Genomic DNA, 23595 nt, shown 5'->3' with positions numbered 1-23595 from the left:
ATATAGCCATCTAAATTTGATACTGACTGATTGTTGGTATGCTACTGCACTTTTCCTTTTATCTTTTTCACCATTTCTGTTATTGGTTTGGCTTGAGATGCTGATGCTCAACAATTTCATGGTTCTTGTGAGATGAAACTTTTGGATTCTTCTTCTCTACTTGTTGAGCCTGTACAAAGTCGAAAATTTGCTAGATTTTCCTTGCAATATACAGAAATAGAGGAAAAAATAATTGAAAACGAAAAATGGGAATCTAGATTTGCCGGACATCAGACTCTCATAGAGAGGGAAGAATCATTTATTGCTCATGATCAGAGAATAAACTGTGGCTTCGTGAAAGGACCTAAAGGGTCACCAAGTACAGGATTTGACGTGGCAGAAGATGATGCAAAATACATTAGTAGCTGCCACATCGCTGTAATATCTTGTGTCTTTGGGAATTCTGATCGCTTGAGATCACCAATGGGCAGGACGGTATTATTCTTTACCCCTTAGTTTACTAGTCTTTAAAACACTGTACATCTTGGATATATGAAAAACACGAACGAGATGAGATCTTTGGCTTAGCAAAAGAAAATGCAATGATACTCATAATTTCGACAAATCGATTGGATTTGAACCCTGTGGCCAATGTTAAAAATGGGAGTGGGCATCAGTGATTTGATGTTGTAAGCTTGAGGGAAAATAGCATATCAATATAATATTTATAAATAGTTTACATTCAGGTTTTGGGAACTGATACAAAAATATGAGATAATGTTCATAACTTGTTCTTCTGCTTGATTTGCTGAACTCATTGGCTTTCAATAAGATCTATTATAAAGTACATAATTATGTATTGGTATCTGGTTTTTGTTTTCATTGATGCTGACATAGTTTTCCTCTCGATATAGCGGACCATCTTGAACACTTGTGAAAACACACTGGTGAAATTTTTTATAGATTTTTTTTCTTAAAGCAAAGAAAAGGAGCGCATCATTGTGAAAAAACTTTTGTTAGCGGTACCATGCTTTTCTCAGATAAGAACCACGATTCTAACTGTAGAGATTTAACAATTGAAGTGGAAAGATCAAGTGGTTAAATAAAGCAAACTCGTTATTGATAATTAATGCATAGTAATTGATTGCTACAGCTACGACATTTGATTTCATTCCTTCTTTTCCAAACTCAGGTCTCTCGCGCATCAAGGAAAAATGTGTGCTTTGTCATGTTTATGGATGAGCTGACTCTACAAGCTCTGTCCTCAGAAGGCCAAACCACAGATATGATGGGCTTTATTGGGCTATGGAGGATTGTGGTGGTAAAAAATCTTCCTTATACTGATATGCGGAGAGTTGGCAAGATACCAAAATTTTTGCCACACCGACTTTTTCCTTCAGCCAGGTAAATGATTAGTTGATTATTGTGGTCATTAGATTGCACAAATATTGTTCACACCATTTTCTATTCTTTTTCTATATTAATAATATTCATATTCAGTTCTTTTAAATGCATTTGGTGTAATTCAAATACACATAAGTTATGACAATATCCTTATTTACTTCAGGATGATAGATCTAACACGTGTAGAACAAAAATACAAGCATCTCTAAACACTTAAAAGGCTGCTTTCGTATTAATGTTTAGATGTTTCATTTTCTATTATTTGCAGTTTATAAATATTTTTGGATTCTGGAGTTACAGACTTCATTTCTGAGACCTTTGATTTTTCTTTTTTGTATTTGAATGTTTGTTTTGATCTAATTTTACCACCTTCCCTTATAAATATCCATCTGGCTCATATTTAGGTACTCAATTTGGTTGGATAGCAAACTTCGTCTTCAACTTGATCCTTTGGTCATCTTAGAATACTTCCTTTGGAGAAAAGATTATGAGTATGCTATTTCCAATCACTATGACCGTCATTGTTTGTGGGAAGAGGTTGCTCAGAATAAAAAGCTTAACAAGTACAACCATACTGTAATAGACGAACAATTTGCTTTCTATCAAGCAGATCGGATGAAAAGGTTCAATGCGTCAGACCCAGACAAACTTTTACCTAGCAGTATGATTTTGCACCCAATATCTATACATGTTTTTTTTTTCAACATGATCTTTGGTGCTTTTTTACATGATACAGTAAATTTTTTGCAGATGTACCCGAGGGATCTTTCATTGTTAGGGCACATACACCAATGTCAAACTTATTTTCTTGCCTTTGGTTTAATGAGGTTGATCGGTTTACTCCTCGTGATCAGCTAAGTTTTGCCTATACATATCACAAGTTGAGAAGGAAGAATCCTGATAAACCATTTTATCTCAATATGTTCAAGGTGCAACTTTTAATTCACCCTGTATATAAGCAAGCTCTTCAATGTGTATTTGACAAAATTCAGCATGTAGCGATTCTTTTTTTGCCTATTATCTCTGTTTCAGGACTGCGAGAGGCGAAAGATTGCTAAGTTGTACCACCACAGGTTGGAAGAGAAGAGAAATATCCCCCAAATCGAGATGGGGTAGTTTCACGATGCTCTAGCTTTGTCAGATGATTCTTTTGTGCCATATATCCGACAACGCGGTAATTTTTCATTTTGTAAGCAATCTGCATAATTCTTGGAATGGTGGATCTGTCACAATATAACATATGTAATTACCAACTTGCTGTGAAGAATGGTAGAACCCGGTGCGCTCCATTTACACGAGGCTAGCAAGCAAGATCAGCATCACCGGATTCTCAATTCATGGGAAAGATACTATAACATCTGAGCACAGGTCCTCAGTTAAATCCAATTTCATTTAATTTCTTTGAATGTATAATTCTTAAACGAATAGCCAGATATTTTTGTACCAATGTATTCAATTCGTTGTTATTGACAACATGAATTTTTTGTCAATTTTTTATTCTTGCCCTGTTGTCGAATTTAAGCAAAAAAATATTAAATCTGTGCTTGAACACATGAAGTAAAGTAATATCTCTCACCAATAATTCGATGAAAAGAATGTTCATCGACCTATCATAATTCATAAATAATGAATAGTAAAAATCTGTCATTTTTGTGATTTCTAAACTACTTCCATTTTTATTCTTTTTGTTTTTTTTCTTTTTTTCAAAAACAAATTTTCTCTAATAATTATATAACATTAAATCTGAAAATTTCTATGAATTTTAAGATTATGTTTTATATTTTTCTAGAAACATGTAAGAGTTTATCTTGTGATATGAAGGACGGTTGATTCCATCCTACATATAGGGGCACTACCCCATGATAGAATCAAGGGCTCAAATTTAGCCACACATACATGGGGTCCACTAATTTTTCTAAAATCACATATGTGTGTGAATCTTGTCCATCCAAAACATGTGGGGACAGTGCCCCACATGTAGCATCGAAGCTACCATGAAGGACAGTGTATCCCATTTGAACATCTTTTTGACGATTTTGATGAGAAGAAGAATGTTTGATTTCTTTCCAGAGAAGACATGCCCATTTGTTTTCCACAATTTCGTAGCTTTGATACACCTGACCTCCACCGCAATTTTCCCACTATTTCTTGAAATTTTTTCGTTCAAATCCTCCCAGAGCATATCCATTTTCTCCTCAGTGGAAGTGTTCTCTTTCCGATCAACACTACTGGCTTTGAATTCTTGTATTAGAGACATGTTGGATTTCTCTTGATCTTCTTGTTCACTTTCAGAATGTAGCTCTGAGTTTTGACGTGAGGCGGTGACCCGATGAAGTATGGCTGTGAATTCGCGGCGGCGGGGAAAGTGAAGTCGGAGGCCATGGACTTGTTCTCTTGAGGTTTATTAATGAATTGGTGGAGCATTGAAGAGTCCAGTTGTTGAAATATAAGCTTGTACAAGTTTAGTTCAACGGCTATTATATATTGTTATTTATATTTGTGATTAGTGGACTTAATTAAAATTTCACCATCCAAGACCCCACACACACACACACACATACATTTATATGTATGTGTGTATTATATAATAATTAATTACAATGTTTTTAAATGCCAAAAAAACTTGAACAGAGAAGGCTAACTGATCAAGATTTTCAATATAAGTGGTGAAATAGTGGTTAATTACGTAACTATCATTCCTTTACTAACTCTGTTTTTCACTTTACCATTTACTTCGCATCATATACATTATTAACCTGCATAATTGTTATTTATAATTGTGATAGATTAACCTGCATAATTGTGTTTTAATCCTATAGTTTTGTTTTTTTTAGGTTTCAGTCATATTTCGCTAGAGTACTTATATGACATCGGAAGCACTGATGTTGCATCGAAAAATTGATAATGTATCTGATGTCAAGTTTGTGTCAAGATGAAATAGAACAAAAAACCAATAAAAAAACAAAGTTTCATGGACAAAAACCTAGAACACAATTTCGACAAATTAAAATACCAAAGCACAAGACATGATAACTTCCAAGATTAAATTTACCATTTTCTCGTGTATTAGCATTAGCTTCTGATCGCCTACCCAATGCTTGTTGATGTCGCTGAAATCGGTGATGTTAACTTGGAGGTCAGATCTTCGCTTGGAGAGCTCGGATCAAACCTTGATACACTGGCTGGGAGATCGGCACGTCAATCGTGGAGCTCAGATCCGGCACCTCGAAATCAAGAAACACAAACAAGAGTGTTTGAAGGGGGCCGGAAGGTTGTTCCGGCGTAGTCCCTCCGACGCTCAAGTCAGAGAATAGAAAACTGAGAGAGTAATGTGTGTGCTGAGAGAATGTGAATATCTGAATTGAATTAAGAGTTAACGAAACCTGGTATTTATAGGTGAACCATAGAGTCCTAGTTTTGGTAGGTTTAGATCCTCAGAATCTTCGGAAGATTTGGTCAGATATTGCCAGATTTGATTAGATTTTAATGGGCTTTACCTTTCTGGGCTTTGATTTATGTGGGCTATGCGCTTTAATGTCTGAGTAAGAGCTCTCGTAGGTGTGAGCCCACCTGCCACCCGGACCTTGTGGGAGCTCGGCAAAGGCGCCTCCAATCATCACGATATCAACACCAAGGAGATCGGCTCGGCTTCAAGCTGGGAGGTCGGTATGGGAGCTCGGCCATCGGAGGTCGGCTGACCTCTTCAATTGATGGAACTTCTTATATGAGAGGTCGGCTGGGATGACCTCCCAGGTCCTTCGAATGCTGGGCTCCCAACAAGATGGGCTATCGAGAGCGGGCCGAGCCCATCCTCCATCCGGGGGTATCACGAGTCCCCCCCTCGAGTCGAGCTGACGTTGCAGACCAAAAGCTCGTGGTTGTATGAGCTCTCGGTGGCCCATGATTACTGATCTCAAAGCTTACTGATGCGCTAATCTTATATGACTAAGTGCTGGTAAGTCCTGATGTGATGGGCAATAACCTCTAACCAAGCTTCTGGGATGTTCTGAGCTTAAGATGACCAAGCTAATGGACGTCCAGAAGAATGAAATCCTTCAGCTGAGCTTAGGAACTCTCAATGATACCGATATGTGGTGACGAAGTCCAGATGCTTCCCGATCTTAGAGGATTTCAGCCGTGCTGATCGGGAATGACCAAGTTATAGGGTGTTCTGACCCTAAAAATCGAGTTTTTCATCTGAGATGAGCTTTTGATTGTTCTGAACTGGAAGACGAAGTTCTTAGCCTGATCTGAATGACTAAGCAAAGTACACCCCCATGCGGAGTTGTGACAGAGTTCTAGTTGAACGGAGCTGGCACCCAGAGTCCCTAACCACATTGATTAAGTCGTCCTTACCCATGCTGAACTGATCAGGATCTGAGGTTCACAGTTTCAAGCCCTGCTGATTCTCGAGCCAAAAATGAAACGTCGCTGTCACCTGTCAGTTTAACGGCCAGCTTCACACATCCCGAGATGATCCTAGCCGTCCACCTAATCTCGATTCAACGGTCCGATTTCCTCATGGTCCCTCTATAAATACTAACCACCCCCTTCATTTCATTTTTCACTTTCCCATCGTTTCACCTCGGCTCCGATCTTCCAAAAGAATTCCTCCTTTTCCTCAAACTCCCGCTCTCCCGATCTTCTTCAGTAGGTATTGTTTCATGGCCTCCCCCAACCGTTCTTCTGAGTCGACCTCCGAGGGGATCTTCCGAGAGGTGGATCAGTATGATCCCCTCACGGAGGTCGCCTCGGGATCAGGTGAGTATCCTGAGACTGTGGGGATCAGCTCCCGCCTCGTTACTGGTGATGATGGGGCAGCCCTGAATCAGCTCAGTCCCAGTCACCCCGAGGAGCCAATCAGGACGTCTGACCCCTGGTTCGAGCTCCACCCTTCGTGGCTGGATACCTCGGATGAGCTTCGCATCCGAGCTCTTTCTTATGCCCCAGCTGATTATGACTTTATATTCCCTCACTCTGAGGAAAGAGCAAACAACCCCCCTCCCGGCTACTACACTTTCTATCAAGATCAATTAGAGGGTGGCCTTCGCTTTCCTCTCCCCTCCTTCTTCCAAGAGCTCAGCCAATTTTACCAAATCCACCTCGGTCAGTTTACCCCAAACGCCTTCCGTACTTTATGCAATTTCATAGTTCTTTTCAAAGCTTTAGGCTTCACACCTGACCCCCTTCTCTTTTCCTATTTTTACCTCCCCAAGAGGTCAGAAGAGGGCCCCTTCTACTTCTCAGCCCGGCCGAATTGCCAATTCTTCGAGGGGGCCCCTTCCTCCAACAAGTTTTGGAAAAATCACTTCTTTTTTGTCCAACCCTCAGACTCATGGGATGTATGCTCTCGGTGGAGAGCAGCTCTCCCCGAGCTCCCTACTCCCCCCTCGGGCTTTCGCAAGACCCCCACCTTTCTCGAACCCTTTGGGGCAATCAGGGGTCTGCGTTTCCATACTCCCACCCTCCTAGCCGAGGACCTCTTGCGCTATTACGGGCTCAGCTCGGCCAAAGTCACTCCCCAAGTCAACGAGGGTATGGAAATCAGCTCGATCTTTGTTGATCCCCTCCACTCTCTGTTATTCCTCTCTCTCTCTCTCTCTCTGTTTTTTTTTTTGTCCTGATTGAGCTTCGGTGATTGTCTCAACTACCAGAGTCATGAATGCTCTCATCAAAAAGGCTGAGGCTCGAAGGCAACAGAAGGCCAGCTCAGCGAATGTGGGCAAGGGAAAGACTGTGGTTGCTGAGGTTAGCGCAGAGGAGGTTACGGTTGTCTCCATTGCTGAGACGCAAGCGGTTCCCACGAGCTCCTCTCGGAAGCGCCGAGCCCCCGAGACCCCCCGTCCTCATGGGCGATCTCCAAGTAGTGAGGAGCTCGGCCCCCCTCAAACTAAAGCCTTGCCCCTCCGACAGATGAGGTCAGATATCTCCTCACAAGTCCTCCGTTGTCGCTCTAATCTGTATGATATGTACCGAGAGGACCTGCGCATCATTGGGGCAGGGCCGTCTCCACTCGCCGGGGCTGTTCTCCGGGACGTCGCCTCGAAGGCCGACGCAGAATTCCTAGATGGGCTGAACTGGTCTGAGGCTCGTCAGGAGGTCCACCAGTGCCAGTGCTGAGGTAACCTGCCTTAGGTTAATTCTTTATGCTACTTAGATTTGGCTAACATTTTTCCCATGCAGGCCGCTCTGCTGAGTGCTGAGGTGGTATTCAGAGCCAATAATTTTCGGAAGCAGTCCTCCAGGGAGGCGAGGTCCTTCCAATCAACCTCGGCTGAGCTGGAGAGCAAACTCACTGCTATTTCCGAGGCTCTGGAAAAGGAACAGGCCAACTCGAAGCGGAGGGAGGCTGACATGCGGGAGGGCTTTGCCGCCGAGACCATGAAACTGAAGAACGAGCTGCGCTTGGCTGAGGTACGTCTTGACGCTGCTCAGGAGGAGGCGAAAGCCGTTAAGGAGGAACTTATCGCGGCCCAGCAGGAGATTGTTTCTGCAAGAGCTGACCTTGCCAATGGGGCTGAGGTCTTCAAAGAGGCTTTCTTGAAGTCTGAGGAGTTTTGGGACGTCGTTGCTGAAAAGGCCCTTAACTTTATTTATGTAGGCTTTGATGGCGCCGTGGCCCAATTCAGAGAAGCTGGCTATCCTCCAGAGGGGACCTCGGACGATTTCCTGGATGCCAAGAAGGTTGTGGAGACCCTCCCCCCTGATGTGTGATTAGTAGTCTCCAACCCCTTTGTACTGAATTTGTGATGCACTTAATTTATATTTTATTGTATTATGGGTATCGTCTCTAGTGGTGAGTCAGCCCGTTAATTTTAGGTCGGTTTATTAATAGTAAGTTGATGTCCTACCAGGAGAGGTCGGCTGGACTCTTAGAGCTCGGCCCAACACTTAAAACCAATGAGGTCACACGGAGAGAGGTCGGCTGGGCTCTTGGAGCTCGGCCTAAACACTTGACAAAATAATAAACCAATGAGGTCACGCTATGAAAGGTCGGCTGGGCTTTTGGAGTTCGGCCCGACACAAGACAAAATAATAAACCAATTAGGTCACACGGAGAGAGGTCGGCTGGGCTCCTGGAGCTCGGCCCGACACAACAAAATAATAAACCAATGTCACGCTGAGAGAGGTCGGCTGGGCTCTTGGAGCTCGGCCCAACACTCAACAATTGGTAAGATAAAACAGCGGTGAGCTCGGCTCGGCCATGGGAGCTCGGTCAGCCACAATAATATGCCGTGAGAGATGAGCTCGGCCCCAGGAGCTCGGCATAATACTTGGCGACAACACTGAACCGTAAAGTTTATGCCGAGCTGAGGTGAGCTCTGGGCTCCTGAACTGTCTGAGGGTGAAAACCTTTATACTTTGGCGTAACCAAGATGAGGTGAGCTCTGGGCTCCTGAACTGACTGAGGGTGAAAACCCTTTTCATACTTGGCGTAACCAAGGTTAGGTGAGCTCTGGGCTCCTGAACTGGCATGAGCTCGGGGCTCTTGAACTGCTGAGGGTGAAAACCCTTTTCATACTTGGCGTAACCAAGAAGAGGTGAGCACTGGGCTCCTGAGTTGAGATGAGCTATGGGCTCCCGAGTTGAGATGAGCTCTGGGCTCCTGAACTGACTGAGGGTGAAAACCCTTATACTTGGCGTAACCAAGATGAGGTGAGCACTGGTGCTCCTGAGATGAGATGAGCTCTGGGCTCCTGAACTGACTGAGGGTGAAAACCCTTTTCATACTTGGCGTAACCAAGGTGAGGTGAGCTCTGGGCTCCTGAACTGGCATGAGCTCGGGGCTCTTGAACTGCTGAGGGTGAAAACCCTTTTCATACTTGGCGTAACCAAGAAGAGGTGAGCACTGGGCTCCTGAGATGAGATGAGCTCTGGGCTCCTGAACTGACTGAGGGTGAAAACCCTTATACTTGGTGTAACCAAGATGAGGTGAGCTCTGGGCTCCTGAACTGCTGAGGGTGAAAACCCTTTTCATACTTGGTGTAACCAAGATGAGGTGAGCACTGATGCTCCTGAGATGAGATGAGCTCTGGCTCCTGAACTGACTGAGGGTGAAAACCCTTATACTTGGCGTAACCAAGATGAGGTGAGCTATGGGCTCCTGAACTGCTGAGGGTAAAAACCCTTATACTTGGCGTAACCAAGATGAGGTGAGCACTGGTGCTCCTGAGATGATATGAGCTCTGGGCTCCTGAATTGAGATGAGCTCTGGGCTCCTGAACTGCTGAGGGTGAAAACCCTTTTCATACTTGGCGTAACCAAGATGAGGTGAGCACTGGTGCTCCTGAGCTGCTGAGGGTGAAAACCCTTTTCTGCAATAATAATAATTTCTAACACAAAATGCATAATTTTATTAATATATTTGAATAAACCATTAAAACCTGACGTCCTTGCATCGAAAGTAAATGACATAAAAAACTAAAGCTTCTAACAATATCTAAGCATAATATTTGCGGAGGTGATAAGCATTCCATGGCCTCTTCAATTTCTTCCCTGCCCAGTCTTCTAAGTAATAGGCACCTGAGCTGAGCTTCTCCACCACTTTGAACGGTCCTTCCCATCTTGGATCGAGCTTTCCGACCTTCTCTTCTTGAACCTTCTTCCATACTAGGTCTCCAACCTGGAAGCTCTTCTGAATGACCTTCTTATTGTAAGACTGGGCTATGCGTCTCTTGTAAGCTTCCATTCTTATGGCCGCGGCTTCCCTCTTTTCTTCCAGGAAATCCAAGTCTGCTGCTCGCCTCTCATTGTTTTGCTCATCATAGAATATTACGCGAGGTGTCTCTTCACCGATCTCCGCCGGAAGCACGGCTTCATTTCCATAGACCAGGCTGAAAGGCGTCTCCCCCGTGCCTATCTTAGGAGTAGTGCTGTATGACCAAAGCACGCTGGGGAGTTCCTCCACCCAATTACCTTGTGCGTTCCCAAGTCTGGTCTTCAGGCTCTGCACTAAGGATCTGTTAGTGACCTCCACTTGGCCATTGCACTGAGGGTAGGCCACAGAGGTGAAGTGCTGCTGGATCTTCATCTCTTTACACCAGGCTTGGATCCGGCTTCCTTGAAATTGCCTTCCATTGTCAGATATCAACTTCCTCGGGACCCCGAACCTGCAGACAATGTTCTTCCAGAGAAATTTGAATACCTCATTTTCAGTTATCCTAGCCAAAGCCTCAGCCTCCACCCATTTTGAAAAGTAATCTATAGCAACAAGCAAGAACTTTTTCTGAGCTGGGGCCGTGGGAAAAGGTCCCACAATGTCGATCCCCCATTGGTCAAACGGGCAGGCTGCCACAATACTCTTCATTAGTGCAGCCGGTTGATGTTGGAGTTTAGCATGACGTTGGCAGCTGTCGCATGAGATGACGATGGCTAGAGCGTCTTTTAACATAGTGGGCCAGAAATATCCGGCCAAGAGTGCCTTTCGTGCTAGAAAGTAAGATCCCAAGTGATTTCCGCAACAGCCTTCATGAATCTCCCTTAGCACATAGTTAGATTGCTTGGGACCCAAGCACTTGAGAAGAGGCCGAGAGGCTGACCTCTTGTAAAGAGTTCCGTTGACCAGTATAAACCGAAGGCTCCTTCGCTTCATCCTGTATGCCTTTTTTGGATCTTCGGGGAGCACTTCATCTTTCATGTAATCCAATAACTCGGCGCGCCAGTCATTGTCTTCGAGCTCATGAGAGGGGTAGTGCAAAGAAGGACTTAGTTCTACTTGGACCACCACCTCTCTTGATTTCCAACTGTGGAGTGAGCTTGCCATTTTTGCGAGGGAGTCGGCTCCCTCATTCTCCTCCCTGGGGATCTGCTTAAAAACCAGTTCTGTAAAGAGTTCTTTAGCCGCCTCCACCGCTTTTACGTATTCTATCAGTCTTTCATTCTTGATATCATAGGATCCATTCATTTGGTTGGCCACCAGCTGAGAATCAGAGAAGATGTGGACCCGAGCAGCTCCGACTTGCCGTGCTGCTCTTAGACCCGCTAAGACCGCCTCGTATTCTGCCTCATTGTTGGATGCCCTAAAGTCTAGTCTCACAGCTAACTTTAGTTCATCCCCTTTCGGAGAGATCAATAACACACCGACTCCACTACCTTCATTGGTGGATGAACCATCCACATATACTTTCCAAAGATCTTCTATATCAACATGCAAAGTCTCAGCAAGAAAATCGGCCAAGGCTTGTGCCTTTATTGCGGTCCTGGGTCCATATTGAATGTCATATTCTCCCATTTCGGTGGTCCATTTCACCAACCTTCCCGAGATATCAGCATGAGTCATTATCTTCCCGAGAGGACTGTTAGTGAGGACCATAATGGGGTGAGATAGAAAGTATGGCCTCAGTCTTCGAGCGGTTGTGACCAAAGCCAGAGCAAGCTTCTCCACAACTGTATATCTGAGCTCCGCTCCTTTGAGGGCATGAGAGATTTAATATACTGGGCTTTGTTCGGTGCCTTTCTGTCTGACCAAGACTGAACTGACAGCCATCTCAGTGGCCGAGAGATAGACATATAATGGTTCCCCTGAGGCTGGCTTGGCTAATATGGGGAGCTCCGCCAAATGCTTCTTTAGATCATCGAATGCCTTCACGCATTCTTCATCCCACTCGAACTTCTTAGCTTTCCTGATAACTCTGAAGAAGGGCAGACTTCGATGCGCCGCTCTTGAAATGAATCGTGACAAAGCGGCGATTCTCCCGGCAAGCTTCTGGACCTCCTGGAGATTCCCAGGAGGTGTCATAGATTGAATAACTTTCACTTTCTCAGGATTGGCCTCAATTCCTCTTTCCGTTACCATGTATCCGAGGAACTTTCCACTTCTGACCCCGAAAGTGCACTTTTGGGGGTTGAGTTTTAGCCCGTAAGATCTTAGAGTGGCAAAGGTCTCGCGGAGGTCCTCTATGAGATCGGCTGAATTCTTGGACTTTATAAGAATATCATCCACATAAACTTCCACATTTCTTCCGACCTGAGCTGAGAAAACTTTGTCCATGAGCCTTTGATAGGTGGCTCCCGCATTTTTTAAACCGAAAGGCATCACCACATAACAGAACGTCCCTTCGGAGGTGATGAAACTCACTTTGTCCTGGTCTTCCTCTGCTAGGGGGCTCTGATGGTATCCCTGATAGGCATCCATCAAACATAAGTACTGATAACCTGCGGTGGAGTCAACCAGTTGATCTATCCTCGACAAGGGGTAGCAATCTTTTGGACAAGCCTTGTTAAGATCTCTGAAGTCGACGCACATTCTCCATTTTCCGGAGCTCTTGGGGACCAGGACAACATTTGATAGCCATGTTGGGAAAAAGACCTCCTTAATGTGCCCTGTCTTAAGGAGCTCGTCTACCTATTCTTTTATTACCTTGTCCTTCTCGGGACCAAAATGCCTTTTCTTCTGTTTGACTGGCCGAGCTTCAGGAAGTATATTGAGGCGGTGTTCCATTATCCTGGGGCTGACCCCACGGAGCTCTTGTGAGGACCAAGCAAATACATCAAGATTAGCTTTCAAACAGGTCAGCAGATCATGCTTAGTTCCGGGATCAAGATCAGCCGCCACTCTGACGCTCTGTTGGACCCCTATTTCTACTGTTTCTGGCTCCTCTTCTGTTGTGAGCTGAACCTCTTTTTTGGAGGACACATTTGGTTGGGTCACAATCATCCCCACCTCGATCCGAGATCTTTTGACTTCCTGCTTTACCTCATCTACATAACAACGTCGTGAGGATTTCTTATCTCCCCCTACGACTCCCACTTCATTCCCCACAGGATATTTCAGCTTTTGATGGTAGGTGGAGCTTACAGCTCGGAAATCGGCCAGGGCAGGTCGGCCAAGTATACCGTTGTAAGAAGAAGGGGCATCCACCACAGTAAAACATGTCATTTTGGTGATGCGGTGCGGTCCCGTCTCTAAAGATAAGGGGAGCATGATTTGTCCAATAGTTTGGACCGCATGTCCTGTGAAGCCAAATAAAGGCGTAGAGATATGATCAAACTTGAAACCTTCCACCTTCATTTGGTCCAGGGTTCTTTTGAAAAGAATATTAACTGAGCTTCCGGTGTCAACAAAGATTCTTGCGACGTCATAGTTGGCGACAGTAAGAGTGACTAATAAGGCGTCGTTATGAGGCGCCACAACACCTTTCAGATCATCCGGCCCGAAGCCAATGACGGGGTCGTCTTTGTGGGCAAGGTCTAACCCCAGACTCTCCAATCTCCGCCCATGAGCTTTACGAGCTCTGCCTGAATCTCCGTCGGTGGCGCCGCCCGTTATCATATGGATTATACCTCTGGTCGGATCATTAGTAATCTGCTGGACCTGAGGTCCTTGATGTCGCGGGGGGTCATCTCGACCCCCTCGGTTGGGTCGGTTCTCCCGGAGTTGTGGCCTCTGATTCATCCCAGGAGGTCCTCGATCCCTTCTATCATCTCGATACCTTCCTTCTGATCGGGCTAAGAGGTTCTTCATGTGAGGGTCTCTTTGCATGATTCTTTGGACCTCTTCACCCAATTTCTGGCAATCATTCGTAATGTGACCGTACTCTTGATGGAACTCACAAAACTTATCTGAGGGAGGTAAACGCGGCCCCTTTTCGGCTTGTTTCGGGCGCTCTAACTTCCTTCTTTCGTCGCAAATTGCCATGGCTATTTCCAAGCTCATGGCCAATGGGGCATAGGGGAAGGGTGCAGGACCTCGACCCCTCTCCTCTATTCTCTCTGCAGGCCTCTTCCTGCTCGGCTCCACTTTCTCCTTCCCCTTATCCTTATCGCTGGGTCGGGTATCCACTCGCCTTTGCCTCTGTGCGTCTTCCAGGTTCACATATTTCTCAGCCCGACTCAGGAGTTCATCATAACTTTGAGGGGGTTTCTTCACCAAGGAGTTGAAAAATTGTCCCCCTCGAAGCCCCTGCGTGAAGGCATTTACCAAGGTTTCTGTTGTCGCGGCGGGGACCTCCAAGGCTGCACTGTTGAACCGCTTAATGAAGTCCCTCAATGAATCTGCATCTCCTTATTTCAATTTGAACAATCCTAGGGAGGTCTTCAAGTATCTCTTGCTTGTGGCATACTGGTTTATGAAGAGGGCGCTAAATTCTCGGAAGCTGGTAATGGAATGTGGTGGGAGCAGATCGAACCACCTCTGAGCAGGTCCCACCAAGGTTGTAAGGAAAACCCGGCATTTGACCCCATCTGAGTATCGATGGAGAAGGGCAGAATTACTAAACCTCCCCAGGTGTTCTTCAGGGTCAGTACTCCTATCATAATCTTTAATAGTTGGCTGGCGGAAGTTAACGGGGAGGTCCTCATTCAGTATTTCGGGAGAGACCGGGCTTTCCTTATCCAGTATAGGAGGTCGGCCTCCCATCTGCCTGCCAAGCCTTCTGACTTCCTCCCATATGGCTTCTAGATGTTCAGGAGGAGGATTAGGAGGTTGTTGCGGTGGTGGTGATGGGGCTTGATTCCGACAGAGGGCCTCATCCACAGATCTTTTAATCAACTGGGCCAGTTGGTCTAAGCTAAGATCAGCCATTCTTCCCCCTTGACCCCCTCTGGGACCTCGGTTATTGCCTTCGGTACCTTGGTTACCACCTTCATGGCCTCGACCCCCTGCGGGGCCTGTTCTTCTACCTGTTCGTCCCCACATGCCTACGTCTTCTCAGCTTTTCCCACAGACGGCGCCAATTGATGTCGCTGAAATCGGTGATGTTAACTTGGAGGTCAGATCTTCGCTTGGAGAGCTCGGATCAAACCTTGATACACTGGCTGGGAGATCGGCACGTCAATCGTGGAGCTCAGATCCGGCACCTCGAAATCAAGAAACACAAACAAGAGTGTTAGAAGGGGGCCGGAAGGTTGTTCCGGCGTAGCCCCTCCGACGCTCAAGTCAGAGAATAGAAAACTGAGAGAGTAATGTGTGTGCTGAGAGAATGTGAATATCTGAATTGAATTAAGAGTTAACAAAACCTGGTATTTATAGGTGAACCATAGAGTCCTAGTTTTGGTAGGTTTAGATCCTCAGAATCTTCGGAAGATTTGGTCAGATATTGCCAGATTTGATTAGATTTTAATGGGCTTTACCTTTCTGGGCTTTGATTTATGTGGGCTATGCGCTTTAATGTCTGAGTAAGAGCTCTCGTAGGTGTGAGCCCACCTGCCACCCAGACCTTGTGGGAGCTCGGCAAAGGCGCCTCCAATCATCACGATATCAACACCAAGGAGATCGGCTCGGCTTCAAGCTGGGAGGTCGGTATGGGAGCTCGGCCATCGGAGGTCGGTTGACCTCTTCAATTGATGGAACTTCTAATATGGGAGGTCGGCTGGGATGACCTCCCAGGTCCTTCGAATGCTGGGCTCCCAACAAGATGGGCTATCGAGAGCGGGCCGAGCCCATCCTCCATCCGGGGGTATCACTTGTAAATTTCCAGAGATATTATTTCGCTTGGATAGGTATCAGATATTAGTCTTTTTTATTATTATAATGTTATTAAAATAATGCTGGAAAATTATTTTTTTTAAAAAATAATGCTGGAAAATATGTTTATCATCACTTTTTTTCTTAAAGTTCTTAGAGAAATTCTCACAAAAATTTATTCATTCAGTTTATACTATATGGAAAGGAACAATATTATCTTGAAGCCAACTAAACCTTGATTCCGATCCCTACACCAACTCTAAACGATCGACCAGGCTATTTTCTTGCATTCGAATTAGCCGTTTGCAGATGTTCCCTGGTTGCTTTTTCGCATTTCCCAATCTCAGTCGCAATGGCAAGAGTGTTGCTCGTATACTCGGTCGAATTCTTCAGTTTTACGGCAGCAATATTTCTCACCTCCTTGGACAAATCCTCAAACCCATCCTCACATGTCTGAAGATCGGTTGCGGCTGCGCTTAGCCAACTTCTTATGTTGTCAAAATTCTTCTCCAAAGAGGAACCATCGTTCGAGGACGAAGATTTGTTAACGTTGTCCATGGCAAGAGAAAGAAGTTCCCTACAAATCCCCATTGCAGAAAGGGCTGGTTCCTTGTCTTTACTTTTCCCGACTACGAGTTTTTGAAGCGTTCCGTTCTCGGAAAAATCGTGGGTCGTTCTTGAAACTTCAGCCATGGCTACTTGAACAGATTTCATGTAAATTATCTCAGGCTGAGTGGGTACTTTTGGAGCAAGATTCTTGACAAGGGCGTTGTAACAAGAATTGGGAAACATAGTCAAAGTGCATATTTCCTCCACCGAATTGATCTTGCTGCATTCGGCACTTTCATCTTCAGTCGCCGTCACGCAGAAAAGTATTGTAATAAGGAGGAGAAATGTAAGGTTTCCGTTGTAATATGCCATTGCTGCTGCAGAGGTTGTCTTCAATTCTTTGGTTTATATAAGATTCAGAAAACACTGGGGAGTAGGTTGAAGGTACTTTACTTTTTTACATGGGATTACATTGTAATTAATATTCTCTTTTTGTAATTTTAGTCCATCAGATTATGTATATCTCAAAGTTGGTTGTTCCATTAATTGCAAAATAAATATGGTGAAATTGGCGTTTGGACATGGTGCGGTTCACAGGATTATCGGTGGATTAAGTAGACCTCGTGAAGTTCACATGATCCAACGGTTCTACGGTGCATAACAATGTACTATGCATTTTAAAAGATCCAAATCAGATCAGCCAAATACTATTCTTTATAGTTGAATCATAGACTAATATCATTATATATCTATGGTGCATGCATGATGCTCATAGATCCTTTATAAATTAACTCTGGTCTTTACCATCATTCTCTCATTAGTTAAAGATTGCCATAAAATATTAAAATTCTATAGGAAATCTGTGATTATATATTTATAATTGTCCCATATCTTATAGTTTTCTTGGAAAAGTTGTAAATTTGAGAATTTATGCTGTCAAACATAGCTTGTCATCAATATAACATTAATATAATACTAACGTGTTAAATGTCACGCAAACACTTCCTGTCAAAAAACACTAAAATTACATGAACCAAAAAATAAATGTACAAGACTAAAATCAATTTTGATCGTTATCAAAAATGAAAATAGCCAAACATAAAAAGAAGGGGAAAAAAACAATTTTCCCTTATTTTCTTTTCCCCAAGTTCTCAAAGTCCGTAAATTTTTTGCATATCATTATCTATTTATAAAATATATAAAACAAATTACTTTAAAGTTTTATTAATAAATAAAATATGCATAATCTAAATTCTAGCATAACATTCAACCACAAAAGACATTCTTTTGTTTAGATTCTTTTGAAGTTTGTTAAATGTGACTTAATTGATCTAGTCTACCCGAAAATAAAGAATGGGCAACAAATTGTAGGATTTAACAATAATTAGGCCCATAAAATTAAATGGTGCAAGTAGGCAAGAGTAATTTTGCCGTGCTCTTCGTGTCCAAATAATGGTAATTGGATTGAGTAATATTTAATGGCAATTTAAGATAATAGGCCAACTCTTTGTGATAGGATAGGACTATGACAAAAATTTATGTGAGATCGTCTCACACAAATATTGATAGGGTTAACCCGTCTCACATGTCATATTTTGTGACACAGATATCTTATTTGAGTATTCCATGAAAAACATTACTTTTTATGTTAAGAGTATTAATTTTTATTGTTAATATCGGTAGGGTTAACCCGTCTCACAGATAAAGATTCGTGAGACCGTCTCATAAGATACCTACTCACTATACTTCATCAACATTCTTCTATGTTGACTAATTACAAGTATTGTTTCTACAAGCATGGTTTTTAAACACGGTGAGCTAGTAGTAAACAAGTTATTTAATTTTGCTTTCTCTTTGGGTCTATAGTTTCTGTTGGTTTAAAAATTTCTATCATATGAATATTTACTTGTCAAACTAGGCATTTTTAACATATTGAATCAATCTGAATTTGGTCCTATTCAATCCAGAACTGATATAATTTGTATCGAGTTGAATCGAATTCAACATCAATAGTTAATCGAGTTGAGTTGCTTCAAAATTGATACAAAACCATTTTAATATGGTACCAAAACTAGTTCAAGATCAGTTTCATATAACTATATTAGATAACATGTACACTACATATGTGTGTATATAAAATTCATAAATAAATTAATAACTGACATGATACTAAATCTAATTTCCTTGTATAATAATGATTTTTTTTAAATGATTCCAATTTGGTCGGATCAAATATAATTTCAATTTAGCTAACTTAATTCGATTTCGATTTTCGATTGAGTTATCTTCTCAATCCGCTATCATACAATATTGTTTCGGTTTTATCTGCTCGTGATCCGATCAGAGACACATCAACAATGAAAATTAAGGGATGATTATATTTTATATATTTGTGTGTAGTAAAAGATCACGTCTTGTTTGCTCAGTTATATTATGCATGAATAAATAAATATATGTATAGACTATGGTAGAATGATTAATTTTGGGATTTTTAAGTGTGGAAATGACCAAATTTTATAATGTTAAAATCATTCTTGTTTAATAATTTATCTAGTAAGTTCTCATAATACCTTCCTGTATTATTTTATAAAATTCAACATATTTGTTTAAATTTCGTTTTGCAAATTTCTGGTTATAGTACTATTAGATCAACACAAATATTGAGTTTCAAAATAAAATATATATATTTTTTGAAAAATATAATGAATTGTGTACATATAATACGTGTGATTGATGGCTCATATTTGATTATGATATATTTTTATTACAATTATTCTTTAGATAAAATAAAAAGTTGTCGTTTAAAAAAAATTATATGTCAAAGTCGCTTAACTTAAAGAGGAATAACAAAAAAGAAAAGAAAATACGTGGGTGATAATACATCTAAATATCATTTTGTTCTGAGATAATAATAATAATAATAAGATGAGTATGTCTCTCGTCTTCAAATTTATATCCGTGAAATATATCGACCCAAAAAGATAATAAAATAAGAGTAATTCTCTTGTGAGATGGTCTTACCAATCTTTATTTGTGAGACGAGTCAATCCTACCGATATTCACAATAAAAAGTAATACTCTTAGCATAAAAAGTAATAATTTTTCATGGATGACCCAAATAAGAGATCCGTCTCACAAAATACGATCCGTGAGACCGTCTCACACAAGTTTTTGCCATAAAATAATACCCAGTTGAATGAGTCATATTTCATATATCACGTATCTGTTTTTACTTTTTCCTTCTTTTTTTTTTTTTGTTGATAGACTCCACTTTTTCCATTCTACAAAATTGTATTGATTTTATTCTTCTTTTCATTCTATTATTATTATTACAAACCATTTCCAAAATTATCAAGAATAATACAACTCAAATATTTTAAACCGTACATCAGCTCAAACAACACAGTTCGATCGTTCTAACAAGCAGGGATAATTATTGCGTCCAACATGAACTATCACCGTTGATTTTCTAAAAAAATAAATAAATAAATTATTATGCAGTAAAAATATTTGTCCAGTCTTGGGACGACGTTGACTGATGACGAGTGAATTGATGAATTATTTAGTCTGAAAAGAAGAATTTTGTGCGTGTTTTCTGCTTCGTCAGTCAACAAAGAAATGAGATCCACACCACTGTTTTGTTCAATAGTCCAGTCAACTCCACTCCCGAAACCCAAGTTTCCACACAATCTCCTCCCCATTTTCTATGCCTCTGGGCTTGTCTGTGTTCAACTTCACGAGTCGAACTATATCAATCAAATTTTTCTGTATATACATATACTGAATACACTTGTTCCATTTTATTTCATGTTATTGATGGATAAAATTGAATAAAGCTCAAGTTTTTTCTCTTTCTTTGTGTCGTTTTAGTGAGTGATCAGAAAGCATATAAAGAGAAAAAGATAGGCAGAAAATGGGTTGGTGTGTGTATTATGCTGCGTTTACACTGTTTGTCTTCTTTCTTTACCTTCGGTTGGTGTTGTCCGCACAGTTGTCTGCTGATCAGGCCAATACCATGAATCAGGTTTATGAAATCTTTCAGAACACTACTGGTTCTTCTTTTGTGTGGAAAGATGTTGGAAAAGATTCTAGCCCTTGCTCATGGAGGGGTGTTTCTTGTAGTTATGATAATTCTTCCATTGTTGGACTATCTTTTCAGTATTTTTCCATTACCACCTCTGAATTCCTGCCACTTCTGTGCAAGATTGATACTTTAGAGTCACTTGATGTGTCTAACAATCAACTGAGCTCAATCCCAGATGGGTTTTTCACTCTTTGTGGAGGTATCAGGGGGTTGAAATTGGTGGACTTTAGTGGGAACAAGTTGGTAGGAAATTTGCCTGCTTTCAATGGTTTTAAAATGGTGGAGTCGCTTGATTGTTCTTACAATATGTTCAATGGGGAGATTGGTTTGCAGCTGGTGGAGATGGATTCACTCTGGAGTCTGAATCTTAGCCGCAATATGTTTGAAGGGAGTGTTCCTACAAGCTTGGGGAAGCTGAACGTATTAGAGGAGCTTCAGCTTTCTTTCAACAATTTTTCTGGTGAAATCCCTGCACAACTCTCAAAATACAGCAACCTGAAACTGATTGATCTTCGTAACAATAAACTCTCTGGCTCAATTCCTGAGAAATTGGGAGGACTCACCAAATTGGAAATCTTAATCCTATCTCTCAACAGTTTGAGTGGTGGGATTCCCACTTCACTATCCAATGTCACCACACTTCAAAGATTTGCTGCTAATCAGAACAACTTTAATGGGACTATCCCATCTGGGATAACTTTGTATCTGAAAAATTTAGACCTTAGTTATAACAATTTGACAGGTACGATCCCATCTGATATCTTATCAGGGCCGAATTTGGAGTCTCTTGATTTGTCATACAATGAATTGGAAGGATTGATTCCTGGAAATATATCCATAAACTTGGTTAGGTTAAGATTAGGAAGCAATTCCCTCAAAGGAATGATTCCAGTTGGGTCACTGGGAAATCTTGTGGAACTAACTTATCTGGAGCTGGATGACAACAGGTTGGATGGAACGATACCTAATGAATTGGCTACGTGCAGAAAGTTGCAATTGTTGAATTTAGCCCAGAATCAATTAACTGGTTCGCTGCCTCCAGCACTGGGCAATTTAACCGATCTTCGGGCTTTATATCTTCAGTTCAACTATTTTGTTGGTGAAATTCCAGCACAGTTAACCCAATTGAATAAATTGCAATGGCTAAATCTTAATAGGAACTTGCTGAATGGCGTAATACCATCATCGATTTCAAGATTGAATGATCTTGAACGGTTGGACTTACAAGGTAATAATCTAAGTGGTTCAATACCGGACTCCATTGGAAGCTTACATTCCCTGATAGAACTCCAGCTGGGAAAAAATCAACTCAGTGGCCTCATTCCAATGATGCCACCAGGGTTACAAATTGCCTTGAACCTCAGCTACAATCACTTTGAAGGACCCATCCCAATGACTGTAGCATTGAGTGGATTAGAAGTTTTGGATCTCTCCCATAACAGATTTTCAGGCAAGATACCAGACTTTCTTGCTGGAATGGCCAGCTTAACACTGCTGGTACTCTCGGACAACCAACTCTCTGGAGTTGTCCCAAAGTTTAGACCATTTGTTGTTCTTGAAATGGATAGGAATTATGGGTTGATTGAAAATGCTGCAAATCCTTCCCCTCCATCCCCAAGCAAGAGAAAATCATTTTCTTCACAAATTGTCATTTCCGCTTCTGCTGCTGTCACGGCAGTTGGTTTATTGATTCTGATAGCTCTATTCATTTCAAGAAGATATTATGGGATCAGTGATGAATACGAGCACTCAGAAGAAGAAATTTCTCCTGCACAAGTTATTCATGGAAATTTTTTGACTCCGAGCAACATTCACCGCTCACATATTGATTTCAGGAAAGCCATGGAAGATGTGACCGACCCCTCTAATGTCATCTTGAAGACAAGATTCTGTACTTACTACAAAGTTGTCATGCCATCAAGCAACAGCTATTTTGTCAAGAAGCTTAACTGGAGTGACAAGATACTCCAATTGGGTAGCCACCACAGATTCGGGGAGGAACTAAAAGTTCTTGGGACACTGTATAATTCTAATGTCATGATCCCTCTGGCATATGTCTTGACAGGTGATGGTGCTTATCTCTTTTATGACTTTACCTCAAAGGGTACTCTCTCAGACGTTCTTCACAATGGCATGGGCAGTACTTTGGGTTGGGTGAACCGTTACAGCATTGCAATTGCGGTAGCTCGGGGTTTGACCTTTCTCCATGGATGCAGCTCCGGTCCAATTCTTCTCCTTGATCTTTCCTGCAAAAGCATTCATCTGAATTCCCTAAACGAACCCCAAATTGGAGACATTGAGCTCTGCAAGGTGATTGATCCTTCAAAGAATACAAGCAGTCTTTCTGCTATCGCTGGTTCTGTCGGTTATATTCCTCCAGGTATTGCGTTTCAACAACATACATTGAAAACACTCGAACTAACCAAGATATGATTTATATAATCTTCTTTCCCACAACTCTTCAGTGTCACTGCGGCCTGCACGATTATGTCCAATATAAATTACATGCATGAAATTTTTTTTTCTATCATGCTCAACTGCCAATAATGTGGCAAAACAATGGATTCACGTCTTTCTTCCTTGGATTTCAGAGTATGCTTACACGATGAGAGTCACGGAAGCTGGAAATGTTTACAGCTACGGTGTTGTTCTTCTAGAACTGCTCACAGGTAAGCCAGCTGTTAGTGGAGGTACTGAACTGGCTAAGTGGGTTTTATGCAACTCAGTTCAGCAAGATAATTGGGACAAAATTCTTGATATTAAAATAACGGAGACATCACCTGATTCTAGAAACGAGATGCTTGCAGTTCTAAAGGTGGCTTTATCTTGTATTAGTATCTCACCAGGGGTGAGGCCAAAGATGAGAACCGTGCTGCGGATGCTACTAAATGCAAGATAACATGCATGAGATGGAGAAACAGCTGCATAATATGTAAAAGCAAATCAGTTTTACCACCTTATCTGCTATAGTCTGGATTGGACTTTAGCATCTGTCTTCATTCTTGTGTGTAAAATTGTGAGAGTTTTTTATTTAGTTTGTGTCTGGCACTGATAGTTTTGAGTCTATACGGAAAAGGTTTCAAATAAGTGTTTACACATGATTTTCAAGGCGACATTGCTTGGATAAAACATCATATGCTTTCTTGATGTGTTTTCAGCTCCATTAATATGCATT

The 23595-nt window shown here is 42.0% G+C and overlaps 4 protein-coding genes across 5 annotated transcripts; 2 read left to right on the top strand and 2 right to left on the bottom strand.

The window, feature by feature from the left end:
* Positions 1–9: 9 nt before the first annotated feature.
* Positions 10–2862, top strand: LOC142551732 (putative hexosyltransferase MUCI70). 2 transcript variants are annotated; one of them, XR_012821617.1, is made up of 6 exons: positions 10–474; positions 1172–1383; positions 1788–2044; positions 2134–2312; positions 2416–2557; positions 2649–2862. XR_012821617.1 is itself a non-coding variant. In XM_075661117.1 (5 exons), the coding sequence occupies exons 1-5, from the start codon at positions 133–135 to the stop codon at positions 2497–2499; spliced, it is 1074 nt and encodes a 357-aa protein (XP_075517232.1). In that variant the 5' UTR covers positions 10–132; the 3' UTR covers positions 2500–2862. The 2 variants fall into 2 exon arrangements, 1 of the variants encoding a protein (XP_075517232.1); XM_075661117.1 differs by having other exon boundaries at positions 2416–2862.
* Positions 2863–11809: 8947 nt separating this feature from the next.
* Positions 11810–15019, bottom strand: LOC142550751 (uncharacterized). The gene is made up of 3 exons (XM_075659816.1): positions 14445–15019; positions 12743–14342; positions 11810–12646 (listed from the first exon to the last, which is right to left on the bottom strand). Exons 1-3 carry the CDS (start codon positions 15017–15019, stop codon positions 11810–11812), a joined length of 3012 nt encoding a protein of 1003 aa, XP_075515931.1.
* Positions 15020–16063: 1044 nt separating this feature from the next.
* Positions 16064–16708, bottom strand: LOC142550750 (putative pectinesterase/pectinesterase inhibitor 24). The gene has a single exon (XM_075659815.1). The coding sequence runs from the start codon at positions 16706–16708 to the stop codon at positions 16064–16066; it is 645 nt and encodes a 214-aa protein (XP_075515930.1).
* A 3231-nt stretch (positions 16709–19939) lies between these two features.
* LOC142551729 (uncharacterized) lies at positions 19940–23571 on the top strand. Its single transcript, XM_075661113.1, has 3 exons — positions 19940–20056; positions 20207–22800; positions 23012–23571. Exons 2-3 carry the CDS (start codon positions 20250–20252, stop codon positions 23317–23319), a joined length of 2859 nt encoding a protein of 952 aa, XP_075517228.1. The 5' UTR covers positions 19940–20056; positions 20207–20249; the 3' UTR covers positions 23320–23571.
* The last annotated feature ends 24 nt before the right edge of the window (positions 23572–23595 follow it).

Source organism: Primulina tabacum, chromosome 7 (genome assembly GCF_025594145.1).
Source record: "Primulina tabacum isolate GXHZ01 chromosome 7, ASM2559414v2, whole genome shotgun sequence".
Lineage (NCBI taxonomy): Eukaryota > Viridiplantae > Streptophyta > Magnoliopsida > Lamiales > Gesneriaceae > Primulina > Primulina tabacum.
This window is presented reverse-complemented; position numbering and strand designations above follow the sequence as displayed.

What these genes read in the sequence shown, in the direction of transcription:
- LOC142550750 (XM_075659815.1), bottom strand. Translation starts at nt 16,708, where the DNA reads ATGGCATATTACAACGGAAACCTTACATTTCTCCTCCTTATTACAATA.
- LOC142550751 (XM_075659816.1), bottom strand. Translation starts at nt 15,019, where the DNA reads ATGTGGGGACGAACAGGTAGAAGAACAGGCCCCGCAGGGGGTCGAGGC. An exon ending in AGCGCCCTCTTCATAAACCA is followed by an intron (nt 14,343 to 14,444) that starts GTATGCCACAAG and finishes GCGGTTCAACAG; the next exon opens with TGCAGCCTTGGAGGTCCCCG. An exon ending in TTGGTCCCGAGAAGGACAAG is followed by an intron (nt 12,647 to 12,742) that starts GTAATAAAAGAA and finishes CTGGTCCCCAAG; the next exon opens with AGCTCCGGAAAATGGAGAAT.
- LOC142551732 (XM_075661117.1), top strand. Translation starts at nt 133, where the DNA reads ATGAAACTTTTGGATTCTTCTTCTCTACTTGTTGAGCCTGTACAAAGT. An exon ending in GATCACCAATGGGCAGGACG is followed by an intron (nt 475 to 1,171) that starts GTATTATTCTTT and finishes TTCCAAACTCAG; the next exon opens with GTCTCTCGCGCATCAAGGAA. An exon ending in TTTATCTCAATATGTTCAAG is followed by an intron (nt 2,313 to 2,415) that starts GTGCAACTTTTA and finishes TCTCTGTTTCAG; the next exon opens with GACTGCGAGAGGCGAAAGAT.
- LOC142551729 (XM_075661113.1), top strand. Translation starts at nt 20,250, where the DNA reads ATGGGTTGGTGTGTGTATTATGCTGCGTTTACACTGTTTGTCTTCTTT. An exon ending in TGTCGGTTATATTCCTCCAG is followed by an intron (nt 22,801 to 23,011) that starts GTATTGCGTTTC and finishes CTTGGATTTCAG; the next exon opens with AGTATGCTTACACGATGAGA.